General features: G+C 39.2%; 1 protein-coding gene across 5 annotated transcripts in view; it reads right to left on the bottom strand.

The window, feature by feature from the left end:
* The window catches only part of camkk1a (calcium/calmodulin-dependent protein kinase kinase 1, alpha a), a 103,687-nt gene that overhangs the window by 27,255 nt on the left and 58,731 nt on the right, over positions 1-17,701 (bottom strand). For all 5 annotated transcript variants that reach the window (XM_047809200.1, XM_047809201.1, XM_047809203.1 and 2 more), the window contains exons 4-10: positions 14,688-14,735; positions 14,276-14,329; positions 8,288-8,339; positions 7,937-8,070; positions 7,056-7,092; positions 4,516-4,537; positions 2,263-2,351 (exon numbers count right to left, since the gene is read on the bottom strand). In XM_047809200.1, the coding sequence (XP_047665156.1) occupies positions 2,263-2,351; positions 4,516-4,537; positions 7,056-7,092; positions 7,937-8,070; positions 8,288-8,339; positions 14,276-14,329; positions 14,688-14,735 (436 nt within the window). The remainder of the gene's footprint in view (positions 1-2,262; positions 2,352-4,515; positions 4,538-7,055; positions 7,093-7,936; positions 8,071-8,287; positions 8,340-14,275; positions 14,330-14,687; positions 14,736-17,701) is intronic.

Consider the following 17,701-nt stretch of genomic DNA (forward strand, 5'->3'; position numbering starts at 1 on the left):
GGAGTAACCCGACACAAACAGACCTCGCGGTCATTTTCCATCACATTTTAAGTGCATTACAGGAACGCCAACGAGATCGTTTCGATCAAAATCGCAGACGAAGACGGACAACATCAGACAATGCGAACTCAACAACATCAACTCCGACAACGTGAGCACGAAGGGAGCTCAAATGCTTCATCTTGGTCATGTAGATGCTCTCGCAAGCAATCCAAATATACAAATCACTCAAAGCAATGAGGATGGTTTTAGTATATAAACAGATATCACATCAAAGTGACAAAAGTCACCAAAACCTTCCTTTACCAACAGCCTTTACACACATCTAATCACTGTATGCTGTTTTCTGAAGTGCACTGTGCTTTTTCACCATAACATGATGCTACCACCCCCATGCTTTACAGTCTGGTTGGTTTTCTTCAGATTAAAAGGCTCATCCTTTTATCTCTATATGTAATTCTGATCAATGTGGACAAACAGTTCCATTATTGTTTCAACTAACCAAGGATCCCTCGGGAAGTCGTGGCTGTCAAATCAAGTCAAATGGTTAGAGACTTTGACTCTAACCCTAAGGTTGTGGGTTCGAGTCTCGGGCCGGCCACAACTGAGGTGCCCTTGAGCAAGGCACCGAACCCCCCAACTGCTCCCTGGGCGCCACAGCATAAATGGCTGCCCACTGCTCCGGGTGTGTGTTCACAGTGTGTGTGTGTGTGTTCACTGCTGTGTGTGTGTACTTTGGATGGGTTAAATGCAGAGAACGAATTCTGAGTATGGGTCACTGTACTTAGCCGTATGTCACGTCACTTGTTTTTTAAGGTGTCTCCTGTACTTCTGGTTGCCTGTAGATCTGAGTCCCTGTCCATCTGTCCATAAACTGTTTCTGTTGAGGTTCATGCTGCTTCTCACAGCCCCAGATTGAGAGGCAAGTGCAGCAGTGTTTGGAGTGGGTGGAGAAAAGTGTCAGGAGTGTTGCGTGACAGAAGATCATCGGCAAGAATCAAAGGAAAGGTGTATAAGACAGAAGTGAGACTAGCTATGCTGTATGGGTTAGAGACTGTAGCAGTGAGGAAAAGACATGAGGATGTTTAGGTTCTCTTCAGGAGTGATGAGGATGGACATTTACATTTAATTTATTGTAATTCTACACACTACACATCATGCTAGTACATGAAATATGTAACACATTGCAGATCACATTTTATTACCTCCTTATTTCTTATTATTTCTATTCCTTCTTTTTTTTTGTAAACTATTATTTTTTAAAATGTTGTTTATTTCTATGCACAGTCTATGAGTAGTGGCCAGGATTTCATTTCACTGGAGGTTCAATACGATATATAACGGTGTATGTGACACATTCAAATTTGGATCCTGAATCTTACATAAGCGTTAAATATTAATATAAAAATTATTATACCTACTAGTCAAGTCCTGCTTATTATATTTTCAATTGCTTTGACTTTCAATGCACTGACTTTTCCAGCATAAACAAACGAACGAACAAACAAACAAACAAACAAACAAATAAACAAATAGAAAAAACCTATTACAACAGAGGTTAAGGAGTTACTTTAAAGCAATTCCAAGTTAAAATGAAAATGCCACTACTGCCTCTAGAAAATCAGAGCTGCCTGTGAGATCGAACTAATCTGAACTTACAGGAAAGCCATTTTGTCATCAGCCTGGAGATGACTGGATGAGAGAGAAGTCTCACTGCCATCAAATACGTGACTGATACTAAAGATCATGCATGTGGATTCTCTGCCTGTGATTCTTACCAAAAACAAGGTGTGCAAATAACTTCTAATCTCAACATCGGAGCTTTATAGCCCTTAGTTCTGTATTGTCTTATGAATCTGTGTCTTGATCTGGCACCAGGGTCCAAAAGGAATGTTTTTTCTATTGTACTACATCACCTACATATTGTCAAAATGATAATAAAAACCTCCTGACTTCATTTTTTTTCTATAATCAGGTTTTCCTCATTAGTTATAACGGACACTCGAGGAACCGTGACGTAGAAAGGAGAACCATGGAAAAGCGTCTCGAGTTACAGTACCCACAGGACTCCACCTGTACATAAGGGACAGTGAGTAAATGACTAGTGACTTTCAAGGTTTTGTTTAGCAAGCCAACCAAGACGTCTCCATAAAAATATGTATGTTTTCTTATTAGGACTGAACTCCTGATTACTGACAGATCTGTGCACAGGATTTTTAATTAGTTTAGTCTCTCAGAGAAATTCCCAAGACGGTAACTCACAGTACTCGATGCCCAGGACAATATCTCTGAAGTAGAGACGCGCCTGCTCCTCGCTTAAAGGGTTGTCTGTAGGCACCTCCATCACTGGGCTGGAAAAAAAAAGAAAAGTAAAAGATATAGCACAAACTGCATGAATGAGGGTTCAAGAGGTCTAAAACCTGAAAAGGTTTTACTCATTACATGAAGAGGGTTAAAGGAGCAGTGTTTAATTTTAGAGCCCTCTAATGCCTGCTACTTAAATCTCAACAGCAATGAAAAAACACTGAGAAGCCTCTCGCTTCCACCCCGTCATCCCAACCACTCAATTAAAAAAAAAAATCTTCTTGACTTCAGATTAGCATTTTTTTTGCATGTGGAGCTAATTTCAGGGTCAGAACAAAAATTAACAGAAGACTAAAATCCAATAGCCTGATTACTTTATCTGGAAATATGGACTCTTTAACAATCTTTCTTTAGTTTAATAATAAAAAATAATAACAATAATAATATAAATGTAGAGCTTAAAAATTACAGACTGCCACTTTAAATTTTAAGAGAAGTGTGCTCTAGACTTCACAGTGAATATAATTTAAAAGGTGCTGATTTTGCACATGTCTGTTAGTACTCAAAGTCCATCAGAGACATTACATCTTTTATGTCCTCTTTTGCATGTCATTAATTATTACTTTAAGAAGAAGGTGACTGATAAAGAACACGTCATTATTACAAGTGAACAAGTCTTCCAGTGCAGACGGAAAAACAGAAACAATAAACCTTCTCGTTGTATCGGAATTAGCAAACAAAATCAAACAAAAAGTTATATAAAAATGACTCACAAATCTCCCACATGCATAAAAATCCTATTCATATCCTAGAGCCTCGTGCTGTCCAAAGGCCAAACTCTTTCAGCTAGTTGTAGTGGTAATGGTCCATTTTGTAATTATGCAAAGCAATATATATATTTTTATATAAATAAAATCTTGGCCCTTTTGAGGAAAAGACACGCACGAATCCGCGCAAGATCCAATAATACGATCTCTCTTCACTGCATAGTGTAGCTGATTAGGCAGGTAAAGTTGGCTTTCAATTACAACAAAATGTCACATTTGAAAAAGAATAGACTCGTAAGGCAAACTGGGACACCGCTTGCCCTTTAAAGCTGCGACTTGGACAAACGTGCAGATATATTTCATATAGTGCAAAATGGGGACGACATTTAAATGGCTTTAAAATGGTTACGCTTTCTGTAATGCACTGTGGGAGAAGTGTTTATAAGGCTACATGACACCCTTCATTACAAATGACTTAATTCTACATAAATATGTCAAGGTTTTTTTCAATAGGCATTTAAAATAAGCATTTAATGTCAGACCCATGTGATGTACAGTTTTGCTGAAATAAGGTGGTGTTGTGACCCTTTCTGGATTGATGTACATTAAAGTAGTTTAGTTTTCCTGGTATGTAGGAGTCACGTGCACGAAGGTGATGTGACAAACAAAAAGTCAAAACCAACTCAATCTAATGTAGAATCACAGAAAATATACATAACTCAAACAGCCCAAAACGCCTGGTGGTTACCATAAAACCCTAAATATAAAGTTTATTAAAGTTCATTATTCAGATGCGGTTTAAAGCAGATTCGCTATGTGGTGTAGGAGAGAGAGTAGTATTTTAATACTTCCCATTTATCGTTAAGAATAATGTGTTTTGTGTATTAGAGTTGTACAGAAGTCCAGAAAGGTCATGTGTTATTTTCTATTTGTTATCTTATGGTAAGAAAAGTTGTTTATTATAAATCCAACCAATCAACAAACCAACCAACAAACCAATCCACAAATCAACAAATCAATCATTCCCTCTATTTATCCATCAATCCATTTGTCCATCCGTCCACCCTAGTCCATCAATCAGTCCATCCATCCATCCATCCATTCATCACTCACTCACTCTAGCTATCCATCCATTCATCCATCCATCGCCCAGTCCACCTATCTTTCCCACCATCCATCCATCCATCCATCCATCCATCCATCCATCAAGTCATTCAGTGGGTGACTCAGAAGTATATATATACACACACACACACACACACACACACACACACACATATGAGACATTTGAAATGTTTGGGGGTTAGTAAGAAAAATAGAGGCTGAGCTGAGTGATCACAAATATGCCAGAGAGGACAGGATCAAATGGAAGGATGGAGTGATGGAAAGAGAAACAAGCCAAGACTTCAATTAGAACAGAGGAGAGGAAGCACAGAGCACTTACCCTTTCTGCATTAGCTCAAACACTGCAGAGAGAGAGAGAGAGAGAGAGAGAGAGAGAGAGAGAGAGAGAGAGAGAGAGAGAGAGAGAGAGAGATAAACATTACAGATCTCTTGTACAGTATACAGCTTACAAAATAAACACAAATGTTTTTATCTTCAAATCACATTTATGTCTTCAACAGTTTGGTCAATGAAAGCTTTAGTTACAGTATGGTTAAGTCCAGTGACTGAAGAGTTTAAATTTGAGACTCATTTCCAAATCTACCAGAGAGCGATGAATAGAACCACAAGCAAGAGCTAGAACTTGTTCATCCATCTGTGGGAAACCTGAGGCATATCCCTGGAGACACGGGGCACGAGGCAGGGTACACCCTGAACAAAATCTGTCACAGGGCACATTTTCACACACCCACACACTGTTCACACACCACCGACAACTGCCAAGGTGTGGGCCAAATGTGTGACGCTCAGCTTGAACTGTATTTTGTGTACTGTGCTGACTTGCAAACAAACACAGAAAGCAAGTAAAAACTAAACACTACAGGATATGCTGGTATAGGAAAACAAGTTCAATTGTTAATTTAACAATGAATAAAATGTTAAGTGTTTTATTCCTCTTGTTGTTAAAAATCTTAGTAGAAATAATTAAAGTATTATTCCTTACAATATTATAACCAAAGTATTAGGCCTTGCAAAATATTACAATTGGTGTCATAAGACATATGTAGGCAATGTTGTAGGCCAAAGATGTTTATTGTAATCATAAACTTAGTAAAAGTAACCAGATTCGGGGCTGTCAGGCCTAGTCAGTCTGAGCTCTCTGATCAACAACGTGTGAGGAAGTGAAAATCAAAATACAAAGCAACATTATAACAGCAAGGGCTTAGCAAAAACAGTAATACAACATAACCAATATAATCAAGAACTTTTATCATTGCAAGAAATGAAATGAGGAAACTTGCTCATTGTAGCTGTAAAAAAGGATTAATCCTCCACTGTGACCAAGAAGTAAGGCTCTTTTGAGCACATTTGTAATAACAAATACAAAATTGTTATGTAGAATGGAGAAGACCTTGGTTCCCAGACCATAGCTCATAGCGATAACTTGTTATGTAGAATGAAAAAGACATTGGTTCACAGACCTAGGCCCTGAGAATAAAGGGGAGGAAAATCCATAAATGGGCATATGGGAAAAAGGTGATGGGAAATAAGGGGAAATTAGGTCAGTGTATTTAGAAAACATAGGAGGTGATGCTGGTAAATAAGGTGATATGGCACCGTGGGACTCCAAGAAATACTGGGAACCAAAGAGGAGGCTAGGAGCGCCAGGGTATATATTGAGAAGATATCTGGGGCTCGAGGGTGAAGGTGTGTGTGTCAAATTCTTCTGGCCAGATGAAGGAGGCAGCCCCCAGCGCGCGTGCGTGTGTGTGTGCCTGTGTGGTGTGTGTGCGCGCGCGTGTGTGTGCCTGTGTGGTGTGTGTGCGCGTGCGTGTGTGTGTGTGTTTTTTACTTTTGCAAGAACGTTGCGAGAGTTTTTGTTTTTGATTGATTTTTGCATGACATGCTCTTTTTGGGGTTTTCATTTGTTACTTTCAACTTGGCAATTTCTCTTAGAAGATTGTTGTCTGATTGACCACAATAAAGATGTTTGCTCATTCTCATCCAGGTCTGAGGAGTTTTCTCAGTGTTTTTTTGTAGTAATTATAGAGTTATCAGTTAAGTCTAACTAAAACAGTCTTTAGTAACCAAAAAGTCTAAGAGAGGAGGACACCCTGCGATGTGTCGACTTGGAGACGGCTCTGAGTTATGACACTCTTCTACCACAGCAATTTTTTATCATTTACATTTGGGAATTTATACAATAACGCGCATTTGTTTATAGATACATTACATGTGTTCTAAAATATTTTTTTCTTCAACTGATTAATGTTAAAAAAATTAAAAAATAATGTTTATTATCAGCATTAGATTATAGACTAGTAATCTAAGCCCCTGAGGCTGATTTGTTACTATAGAAACACTAATATATTAGAATAAGCTCATTAACACGAATCTGTCCAGCTGCTACACCTTTTGACCAATCAGCATGAAGAATAGTAGATAGTACTGTTGTATAACCTACATAACAATTGCTTTGTCTTTTATTAGCTGGTGTAAATGCACACAAGCGCACTCCATAACAAGACAACTCGACTCGGTCCTCGGCAGCTAATCAGATCGCTGTCTGTGACTCACGTCGTCAGACTACACAGTCCTCCATTTGATCTTGTCTGCTGTCTTTTTGCAAAACTATTAGATTAGCGATCTCTCCCTGTAATAGGAGTTATGCATAGCTCATGACACTGCTGTAACTCAAACCCAAATACCGGCAGTCAGAACCAATAAAATACAAAATAACGATAAAAAGTGACATTTAAACCTCATTTCAGGCCTCATGTGTCTCAAATCAGAGACAAATTCATGGCTCGCGAGTTGTACGGAAGTGAAATCATGTGAATGATGACAGTTTTATAGCTGTAATAGGAACATTATTCGTACCCATGTGCAGGTTGTCCTCGGCTGGGTCGTCCAGCACCTGAAAAAGAAATGGTATGTGGATCAGAAACTCCCAGAAGCCCTGCGGTGCTCCACTGGTGTTCGTATCCATGTCAAAAAAGACACTCGGTACGACCTAGAACTTGACAAACTAGATTATATGTACAAGTAAGGCATAAGTGAATAAAAGAAGATGGGGGAAAAACAAGCCACGTGCCCAGCAGAGAAGGTTTGTTATCTTTTTAGATTGTTATTCAAGCTTCAAACCGACAGTCATGAACAAATCAACTCCTTCGGTTCTCTGTGTGCTTCTCTCAGCACTCCACACTCGAACGCTGATGATTGCTCGCGTTTACCCAAGATACTATTCCCTGCTACCCAAAATACTAAATACCAAAATAACTCTTTTTACCTGAAGCCAAAAAATGGTATTTGTGCCTGTTGTGTTCATGTTCAGTGTTGAATTTCTTTGTCATGTCAAACTCCATAGCTCTGCTTTATGACTTGTATAAAAGTAGATGCTCAGGGCTTTAAGAATTTGTAGTTTTTCTGTTTAAATCTAGCCTACTAAAGACAATATAGTCCTAAAAACTAGAAAAATGGTTCATTTTATTCACACAAATGTTTCTAAGTAAATGGTGATATTAAACCCATTTCCACATTCTGAGATGATCCAAGTGCTTGTTGTTCGTAAGACACCAAAATTTAAAGCCGTTATCTTCAACCACTAAAAAAATTAAATAAAACATCCAACACTGAAAGCCAACAGTGTTCTGACTAATTTTATATTGATATTAGACTTGCGGCGATAAAATATTTTATTTGTTTATACCGACTGAAGATTGGTGTAAAAAAAAAAAAAAAGGGTTGAAGCTTTGACTTACCTCCACTAGTTTGACTATGTTCAGATGATCCAGCTTCTTTAGGATGGCGATCTCTTGGTAAACCCTCTCAAGGGGTCCAAGCACTTTAGGCTGTTCCCCCAAAGCTGCTTTAGGGCCTCGAGGGGGAGGACGACCTGCACACAGAGCACCAAAACTAGTGCAATTTCACTCATGATATTTTTGTTTAACCAAGCTGCATCACACACGTTATGTGAAATAGCTTATTCAGGGCAGAAATAAATAAAAAACAAAATGCAATTTATAAAGATCCCTCTAACTTCTTTTAAATGATGAACATTTTCAGTACTGCAAGTTCAGACTAAAGACAAAAGGTTCATTTGGGTAACATACGTGGAAATCCACACTGCTTCATCAGCTTCTTCTTGGATACCACTTTCATTGCCTGGAGAGAGAGAGAGAGAGAGAGAGAGAGGAGAGAGAGAGAGAGAGAGAGAGAGAGAGAGAGAGAGAGATGATTATGATTAAAGACAAGGAAAAAATTCTAGTATGTGTTGTTGATTCTGAAATTCTCTCCATCTCATGGTTCTCCTGCTTTTCTTACCCCTGCCATAGTATAAACCCACCAATCACCATGACTTATGGAGGAGGCTGTCTTTGACTTTCAAGTGGATGACATAATCGGGCCTGACTTCCTTGAATCTCCATATTAATCAAACAAAAGAGCCTTTTGTATGTGGTGGTCAGGCCTGTCCTCCTCATCCAAATCTAGCCTTAATGGAGCACTCCGAGTACAGACCGGCTCCTGCTAAGTGATTGCAAGTGATTATGGAAATCCATGAGTAAATTTGAGAATTCACCCATGAATAATTGAGCACGTAAAATAATCAGCTGTTGAAAAATGGTTTATCAACCAGCAGGAAGGAGCTTGGAAAAAAATAATTAAATGTACTTGCAAAAAGGGCAAAGTGAAAAAAAAACCCCAGACAAAGATTAAGATTAAGTCGGATATCTACTTTAGTTGTGTAGATAGCAGGTAAAGACAGGGTTTTTAGAACTGTAAAATTACACTCCCTCACATTCTGAGAGTTTTCACGGAGGATAATCTCATGGTGGACTTTTTCCATCTATCGCACAGGTCTATACTGTCATATGATGTGGGTAGAAACTGAAGAGGTTGGAGAAAAGTAGTCAGTAGACAGATTCTGGTATTTGAACACCACTGAAGCCGCGACGACGACAAGACGACATAACGTAATCCGATTTAGTGTTTTAGATCCAACTGTGTGAAAAAAATCTGGGCTGAACCTGGGGTAGGCTTGATGTTTATCTCATTTACATTTCTGGAATTTGGCAGATGCCCTTATTAAGAGCGATGTACAAAACACTAGACTTAGGATACCATCAACCTAAAACTCTGTTAAGGGTTTCTTTTTTTTTCATAAAACAAACAGGGAAAATGCGCTACTTCAAGTGTTTTTAAGAAGATGTAGGTCTTCACACGTCGTTTGAAGATGTTCGGACATCTACAGTAGGAGAAGTTCCTTTCACTACCTCGGTGCCAGAACAGAGAAGAGTCTTGATGTACAGTATACCTACCTCTTACCCTGAGAGATGGTGGGATCAGTCGAGCAGTGCTGGTAGATCTGAGGGAGCGAGGTGCAGTGTGAGGAGCGATAAGAGGGAAATGGTCCATTTTTGGCTTTGTAGGCAAGCATCAGTGTTTTGAACCTGATGTGTGCAGCTACTGGAAGCCAGTGCAGGAGCGCAGCAGTACGGTGATGTGTGAGAACTTAGGCAGGTTGAAAACAAGACATTCAGCTGCATTTTGGATCTTTTGCAGAAGGAGAATTGTGTCCACAGGTAGACCTGCCAGCAGTGAGCTGCAGTAGTCCAAATAAATACTAAAACAGTGCAAAATTCTTGAGAAAATGTATTTCGTTGCTGTAATCCAAAAATATTTGGGTTGATTTATTCTTAATTTATTTAATAATTATTTCAATTGAATACGTATACTCTTACGCTAACAAGGAAAAAACAAACAAGTTTTTACATTTTCATTTAATTTTGTTTAGCATGTGATTTGATATTAGCTGCGTTTTCACTTCTGTACATTTAGATTTTCAGACAGTTAATTACATTTACAATTAGCTTTAGTCTAAAAGGCAATTTCGATGTAATATGATGTACAAATAAAAAGATTCTATTAGACTTCCTAATCCTGCTTAATTTAAACTTTTTAATTTGCATTTCCTGTAAAATTGACTTGGTTTAGCTTTTTGAAGTCCATCCACATTCCACATGGAAGTCACGATAAGAGTTAGATTTAAAAACTGCTAAATTTCTAAGCTATAATTTTGTTGTACAAACTGCCTTTTATGGATTTTACTGATTAATCATAAGTCAAGCGAGCGAAATACTAGGTTTGTCTGAGCTGGTAATATATTTACTCAAATAAATCAATATTAATCATGTGCAGAAATAGTAATTTATAATTATTATATATATTACAATTATCTAAAATATTTTTTTGTTTGTTTTGGCTCCATACGTCTACTTTACCTTGAGCCCACGGTTTTATTTTAAATACAGTTACTCTGTACACATTCCCTGATTCCGCGTTCAAACCCCAGGAGTCTGAACTCAGAATAACTCCCACTAGATCCTGAAACAAGTTTTTTTTTCCCCCTCAACTGTTCATTTATACATTTCGATTGCTCACGTTGCATAAACACACCTGTCAAATATGTACCAGATCCCCAATACAATCAAGTGCATACAGCAACAGCATCCTCATATCTGCCATTTACACATAGCCGTAAACACCAATGTCTCAACAATGTCTAATTAGCATTTCATTTAAATGAAATAGGCTGATTAAAAAAGAAAACTGCACCTGGGTCTATTCTCTTGTGGTTAAAAGAAGGAGTAGTGCACCGTGTGTAAAGGGAGCACCACGGCTCTCACGATGACGGGCGCTCTGGAACACATCTCTGTTCATTACCGACCAATTTGTGGCACCTGTGCGAGAGATTAGTGTTCTGTAATGAATGAATGAGGGGACATTTCAAACACAGGCGCTGTGTGTCTTTTAGCCGCAAATGTAGTCGAAATAAATGGAAAATGTCTGATCGGTCTTCTTTCGTTTGTTCTTTTCTGATAACGTGATGTGTGAATTCAAATACAAAAGAACAGCTTTGAGTCAGGCGCTAATTCACGGTATGGCTTATTAAAGGACCTGCTGGAATGGATTCTGTGTAGATGTGAGACTGTGTTTATTAGATAAAGACATCCCACAAACTCTACATCTACGAACTCAAAATAGAGGGAATACGGAGAACTCTAAGAACGACTGGTACGCAGAGACGAAAAACTTTGTATAACTCGAAAAATGTGAGAATCATCACACGTTATCTGCAGGTCAAACCTGCCTTCGCTCCATACACAACCAAACTAGGCCACGCCCCCTCTTTCACTGTGAATTACTATGACAGAACTGCCAGGGTAATTCACAGCAGCGTTAATATTTTATCTCCCGTGATGCATTAATCGCTCACTTGTAAGTACCTTATAAACATCGTGGTTACTATGTTGCCCGAGTTTCCCTACTAAAGCTAGTGTTACAGTGTTGTTCCATCGAACGTTGGTGAAATTCAAATCCTTTCTATTTATTCTCTGTCTGTGGAAGGGTTTGTACTATCATGACAGTTAAATAACCGGTTCCCCTTTTCATTAGTTGTGTGGTCTGACTGTGTGCATTTCATTTGCAGAGGAGAATACCCTACAAACTTTGATTAGCTGTCAAGTCATTACAAGTGCATTATACCCTCGGAGGAAAAAATAGCATCTAGTAATTACTACCTCCACAGCTCTATGCTTTCATAAGACAGGCAGTGCAAAGAGGGAATCTGGTGTAAGAAACCGAATGAGGCAGTTGCTAAATTTAGTATAGCAGAGTCAGCTATACAGCTATATGGCCTTTTGAGGTTTCTTGGGAAAATCTGGTGGGTTCCCTCACTTACCCTGTGTTCCAGTGGGCTTGTATTCCCCAGACATCACACAGGCGAGTAAAGTGTGATTTAGTTAGTTAGGATCGCTGCTGCTTACCGTTGCACCACGGACATGGATAGAGATTTTGTTCCAGTGTACAAGACAAGAAACTTAAACAACAACCCCTAACGTGACTCAGTACATTTGTTGTTAGACTGCAGGATAGAGCTAAGGAAAGCAGTATCCAACATCAGAAGGGCAACATTTTATTCACTTTATTCACCATATAATGCCTACATAAACGCTTCATGACAAATGGCATCATTCATAACATTTAGGTGGGGGTGAGGGTGGTAATGATGATGATGACGTGTGGTGCTGATCATGATGATGTATTGTGCTGAAGATGAAGGTTAGTGGTGGTGGTGGATGTGGTAGCCGTGGTGATGATGGTGGTGGTCGTGATGATAGTGTTGGTGGTCGTCTGATGGTGATGAGAGTAATGGTGGTGATGAAGAATGCTGGTGGTGGTGATGGTGGTGGTGTGATGATGATGGTGGTCATGATAGTGTTGGTGGTGATGGTGATAGTGATGGTGGTAGTGATGATAGTGTTGGTGGTGATAATAGTGATGATGGTGGTGGTGATGCTAGTGGTGGTGATGAAGGATGGTGGTGGTGGTGGTCATGATAGTGTTGGTGGTGATAATAGTGAAGATGGTGGTGATGATGATAGTGGTGGTGATGAAGGAAGGTGGTGGTCATGATGATTGTGATGGTGGTAATGATGTTAAAGTTCATGATGATGGTGGTGATGCTAATTATGATGAACACTAACTTGACCCAGAATCTTCCATAGATTTTCAATAAAGTTGAGACCTGATGTCTGTGAAAGCCCAAACATACTGCATCATTAACCTCATTTCCATACTCATAAACCTGTTCACTGAGCCCTCATACCCTGTGAATGTGGAAGAGACCACTCCCATGTTTCATCATAAGGTAAAGATGAGCTTTATATTGATGCACAGTGACTCTTCCCTCTAAGGGGACAAGTGGCCCTAATTTGTCAAGCATCTCTAAGGGTTAAAATTTCAAACACTGCTACAACATTACTCCACTATTCTGGAATAAAACTGGATGAAGTCAACATGCTTTTTTCTGACCTAAACATAAATAATTATTTTCCCTGTAGTTCTAAACTACTAAGCTCATTCAGGACAGCAATCATGTCTTCACTGTATCACGAAGCTAAAATAGGGCAGTTTTTGGTAAACAAATTGAGGTCCTTCCATAATCCAGTGATGCTTTTACAATGAAATTACAGTAATTAATAATTACACCCCATCATTATTTGATAAAAATCATTAAACCATGTAAACCAAGCCCAAGCTCTATGTGTGCAGTACTTCTATTAGCTTACAAGTGGCCACATGGATAGATAAATAAATGCGTGTGTTAAGCTGTTGACGAAAAGTCGATGTAAACTCCATCTATGTGATCTTGGAATCTTCATCAACCTCACAGCAAGATTTTACACCTCAAATCCTCTTCCTACACATAAAATAACTACGTGTCAGGGAACATCTCATCCTCCTGGATGTTGTCCTAGGCTCAGCATATTGATTGTTAGGACCCTGCTGCTCAGGGGCACAACCTCACGCTTGTTTTCCTCCTCCACCCACACGTCATACTGTATTTATAAAGACGAACGTGCACGGACTACACTGTGGAACTTACATACTTACTTACTTCACTACGGAAATTACATAATACATACCAAGATCATTTGCACATACTGTACGTGTCCCCCAAACTTCCTTTCTTTCGCCACTTTAAACCATTTTCTCTTTCTACCTTTCTGGGTTTTTTTTTTTTATGCGCTCACTTTCTCAAATCTAGCTTAATTATCTGTTCTGTCCTGGTTCAAATCTGTCATGTTTTATGGGCCATTTGTAGCTTGTGCAGGTGAGAAGAGTTTCGGATTGAGTGCCTCAGTACAGCCATGTGCGCACGCACACACACACACACACACACACACACACACACACACACACACACACACACACACACACACACGGAGCAGGGAGGTTTTAGGCCAGAATTCCACTTACAGAGTCGCACTTGGCAACAGAAGCTAGAGTGCAGTTAATGGATACTCAAGTGTCTGCTTGAACAGTAGAAGCTCTAAACACTCCATGTCACGTTCAGCTTCACACTTGTGCTCTGAACCCAAGCGGCAGAAAATAAAGTTATCTATAAGATCATTTGTGATCATCAGAGAGCTGTTATAAGTAATCCATTACACCGCTGACTTTTTCATCATCATCGTCGTCTTCATGTTAAAGTACTGTACATACTGTAAGAGCGGGAATTCCTTTGAAGAACTCACATAATACTTTTCGTCATCCTCATTGTAGGCCAGTTTGACCACACCGTAGGAACCCTGGAGAGAAAGCAAGAGCATGGATGAGTCAAGTGATGAGGAAAGTTCACAAAGTCTTATGGGGAAAAAATGTGCTCCTAATGAGCCAATTTGGTTTAATGATTCGTTCTAAAAGGAATTCATAAAGAATTAATAAAGAACTAAAACTTTGCATAGAGTTACAAGAAAGAATGAGACTTCACAGCTTTGGACTAATCATGACTAATGATGTATTTTGTGGGAAATTAAATTGTCTACAGAATGTGCATGCTGAGCTAGATAAGCTACAGACTCAATGTAAACCTCCTATACAACATGGCCTACAAATCAAGGCTGATATACTGAAATGTCCAAAAACAGATGTGCTGAATTTGCTCACCTTCCCGATTTCACTCTTCAGTTTATACTGGTTAAGCTGGATACAGTCCTGATAGAGAGAGGGGGAGAAAGGGAGAGAGGGGGGGAGGAAGGAGAAAGAGAGAGAGAGTGATAGATAGATAGATAGATAGATAGATAGATAGATAGATAGATAGATAGATAGATAGATAGATAGATAGATAGATAGATAGATAGATAGATAGATAGATAGATACAAAGGAGGAAGAGGGGGTGGAGGAAGAGAGGGGGTAGAGGAAGAGAGAGAGAGAGAGAGAGAGAGAGAGAGAGAGAGAGAGAGAGAGAGAGAGAGAAGAAAGGAAGGAGAAAGAAAGAGAGAGGGGGATAGAGGAAGAGAGATGGGGAGAAAAAGAGAGAGAGAGAGAGAGAGAGAGAGAGAGGAAGGGGGAGAGACATTTGTTTATGTACATTGTGATATGATAATTATTTATTTAGCTTTTTAATAAAGACAGAGGCGGGGGGTGGGGGGTAATTAAAACCACAAACATGTCAGCCATCATGTTGGAATTAAGCCATTAGTCAATAAATTAAATCTTTCGATCTTTAAATCCACAGGTGCTACAGTAAGTGTAAAAAACCTCAGTCACACTTCAGTAGCAGGAACTTGTTTATCTTTATCTTAATATTTGCATTTGCAATGCAGATACAGTACATCCCAGAAGCCTGCAATATGCAAATGAGTCCTTTATAAGCATCCTGACCAACATCAGATGTTCACCATGAGCAGGAATCAGGCTGTGATTTTAGTTCACACAAGAGATGTTCCAGCTCCCTATGCAGAACCGGCTAGTCTCGGTGATTACCTGCATGCATACAAATGCTTTCACGTGTCATCAGTAAGAGAAAGACTGAGAGATAAAACAAAGCATTGTACGTGTTTGAGGGTTTCCTCCACCAATGCATCAAATGTAAATCTGATGCTTATTAAATAACTTTTACCTGAATCAGAGAGAAAACAAAACAAGATTGTTTTAAAATTGCTCGGCAGACACTACACCACACACACACACATACACACAGAGTGAAATACGTCAATAATATATTTATCTTGTAAATTATGAACAAACGTTGCACACACATCATGCAGAATTCAGTAGAGCAGAGTCAAAGTATTTTATAATCACTACTGGAATACCAGACAGAACACTAGCACATGCTCAGTGAGACCAGCACTGCAGTAAAGCCACACACACACACACACACACACACACACACACACACACACACACACACACACACACACACACACACACACACACACACACACACACACACACACAGAGTAATAAAAACACTGGCACAGTCTATCAGGTGACCCTGTCAGAAGTAAACCTGCCCATCCATCTATTGACTATTTCTTATTCGAGACAGAAAAGTGCTGAGCTGGTCTCTCTCTCACTCTCTCTCTCTCTCCTTCTTTCTCACTCTCTCTCTCTCTCTCTCTCTCTCTCCTTCTTTCTCACCCTCTCTCTCTCTCTCTCTCTCTCTCCTTCTTTCTCACTCTCTCTGTCTCTCTCTCTCTTTCGCTCACACACTCACATCTATCTTGTATTCTCATCTATTTCTCATTACAGTGAAATATAGCAAGAAATATTTAATCACGCACACACACACGCACGCACGCACACACACACACACACACACACACACACACACACACACACACACACACACACACACACACACACACACACACACACACAGTAATAAAAACACTGGCACAGTCTATCAGGTGACCCTGTCAGAAGTAAAACTGCCCATCTATTATTGACTATTTCTTATTCGAGACAGGAAAGTGCTGAGCTGGTCGGTCTCTCTCTCTCTCTCTCTCTCTCTCTCTCTCTCTCTCTCTCACACACACACACACACACACACACACACACACACACACACACGCACACACATCTATCTTGTCTTCTCATCTATTTCTCATTACAGTGAGATATAGCAAGAAATACTTGATCTCACACACACACACACGTGTGAAATATAGAAACTTTCAAGGTTGTATTCCGATTTTTTCCCCCATAAAAATCATTCCATCATTCCATGTGATCAGACTGTGCTCAGAGATACAGAGAGGATTTTAATCCAGCTTGGTGGATGACAGAATGTATAATGTGTGTAGTGAAGCAGTTCCTCTGTATCATATTATTTTATGTTGCAAATATTACAATATGGGTCATGATTTTCGTTTATTTTCATTCATTGAGACATCCAAGAGGACGGGTCTATTCTTATTACTGTCTGCAATACGAGATAAATGATTTATTACATTTTCCACTTCTGCATTATGTTTATATAAAAAAAGTACCTCATTTGCTCATGTTTGAATCGGGGTTTGGGGACTTGTGTATGTGATAATCTATCCATCCATCCACCCATTAATCCATCCATCTATCTATCCAACCATCAATCCATCCATCCATCCACCCATTAATCTATCTATCCATCTTTCCATCCAACCATCCACCCATCCATCCACCCATGAATTCATCCATCTATCTATCCATCCATACATCTTTCCATCCAAACCCCATCCATCCATACATCCATTTATCTATCTATCTATCTATCTATCTATCTATCTATCTATCTATCTATCTATCTATCTATCTATCTATCTATGCAAGTAGAAAAACAAATTATATTCAGCAAACAGTCAGTTCTATTCCATACAGTATCTTATGTATTAAAATAAATAAATAAAATAAATTAGTATGCTTTAAAAAGTATTGTACATAGTAAGAGTGTGTGGCTTAAAAATGGCAAAGAAAAGATGAAGAAATTGAGAAAATGAGCAGAAAGAGAAAGAGGCGATCCTTAACCCAACGATGAGAACAGGCTCACATAACGGCATTAAAGAGCAAGTACTTTGACCTCAGCCTGTCAGTCAACCACAGCTAAAGCCCCAACAGTGAATAAACAGACTTTGAAGTGAAAATGAAAAAGAGAAAGAGAGACTCTAAACATCCTCTGCTGCAATGCTGGGCCATA

The sequence above is a fragment of the Tachysurus fulvidraco genome, chromosome 26 (assembly GCF_022655615.1).
Source record: "Tachysurus fulvidraco isolate hzauxx_2018 chromosome 26, HZAU_PFXX_2.0, whole genome shotgun sequence".
Classification (NCBI taxonomy): Eukaryota; Metazoa; Chordata; class Actinopteri; order Siluriformes; family Bagridae; genus Tachysurus; species Tachysurus fulvidraco.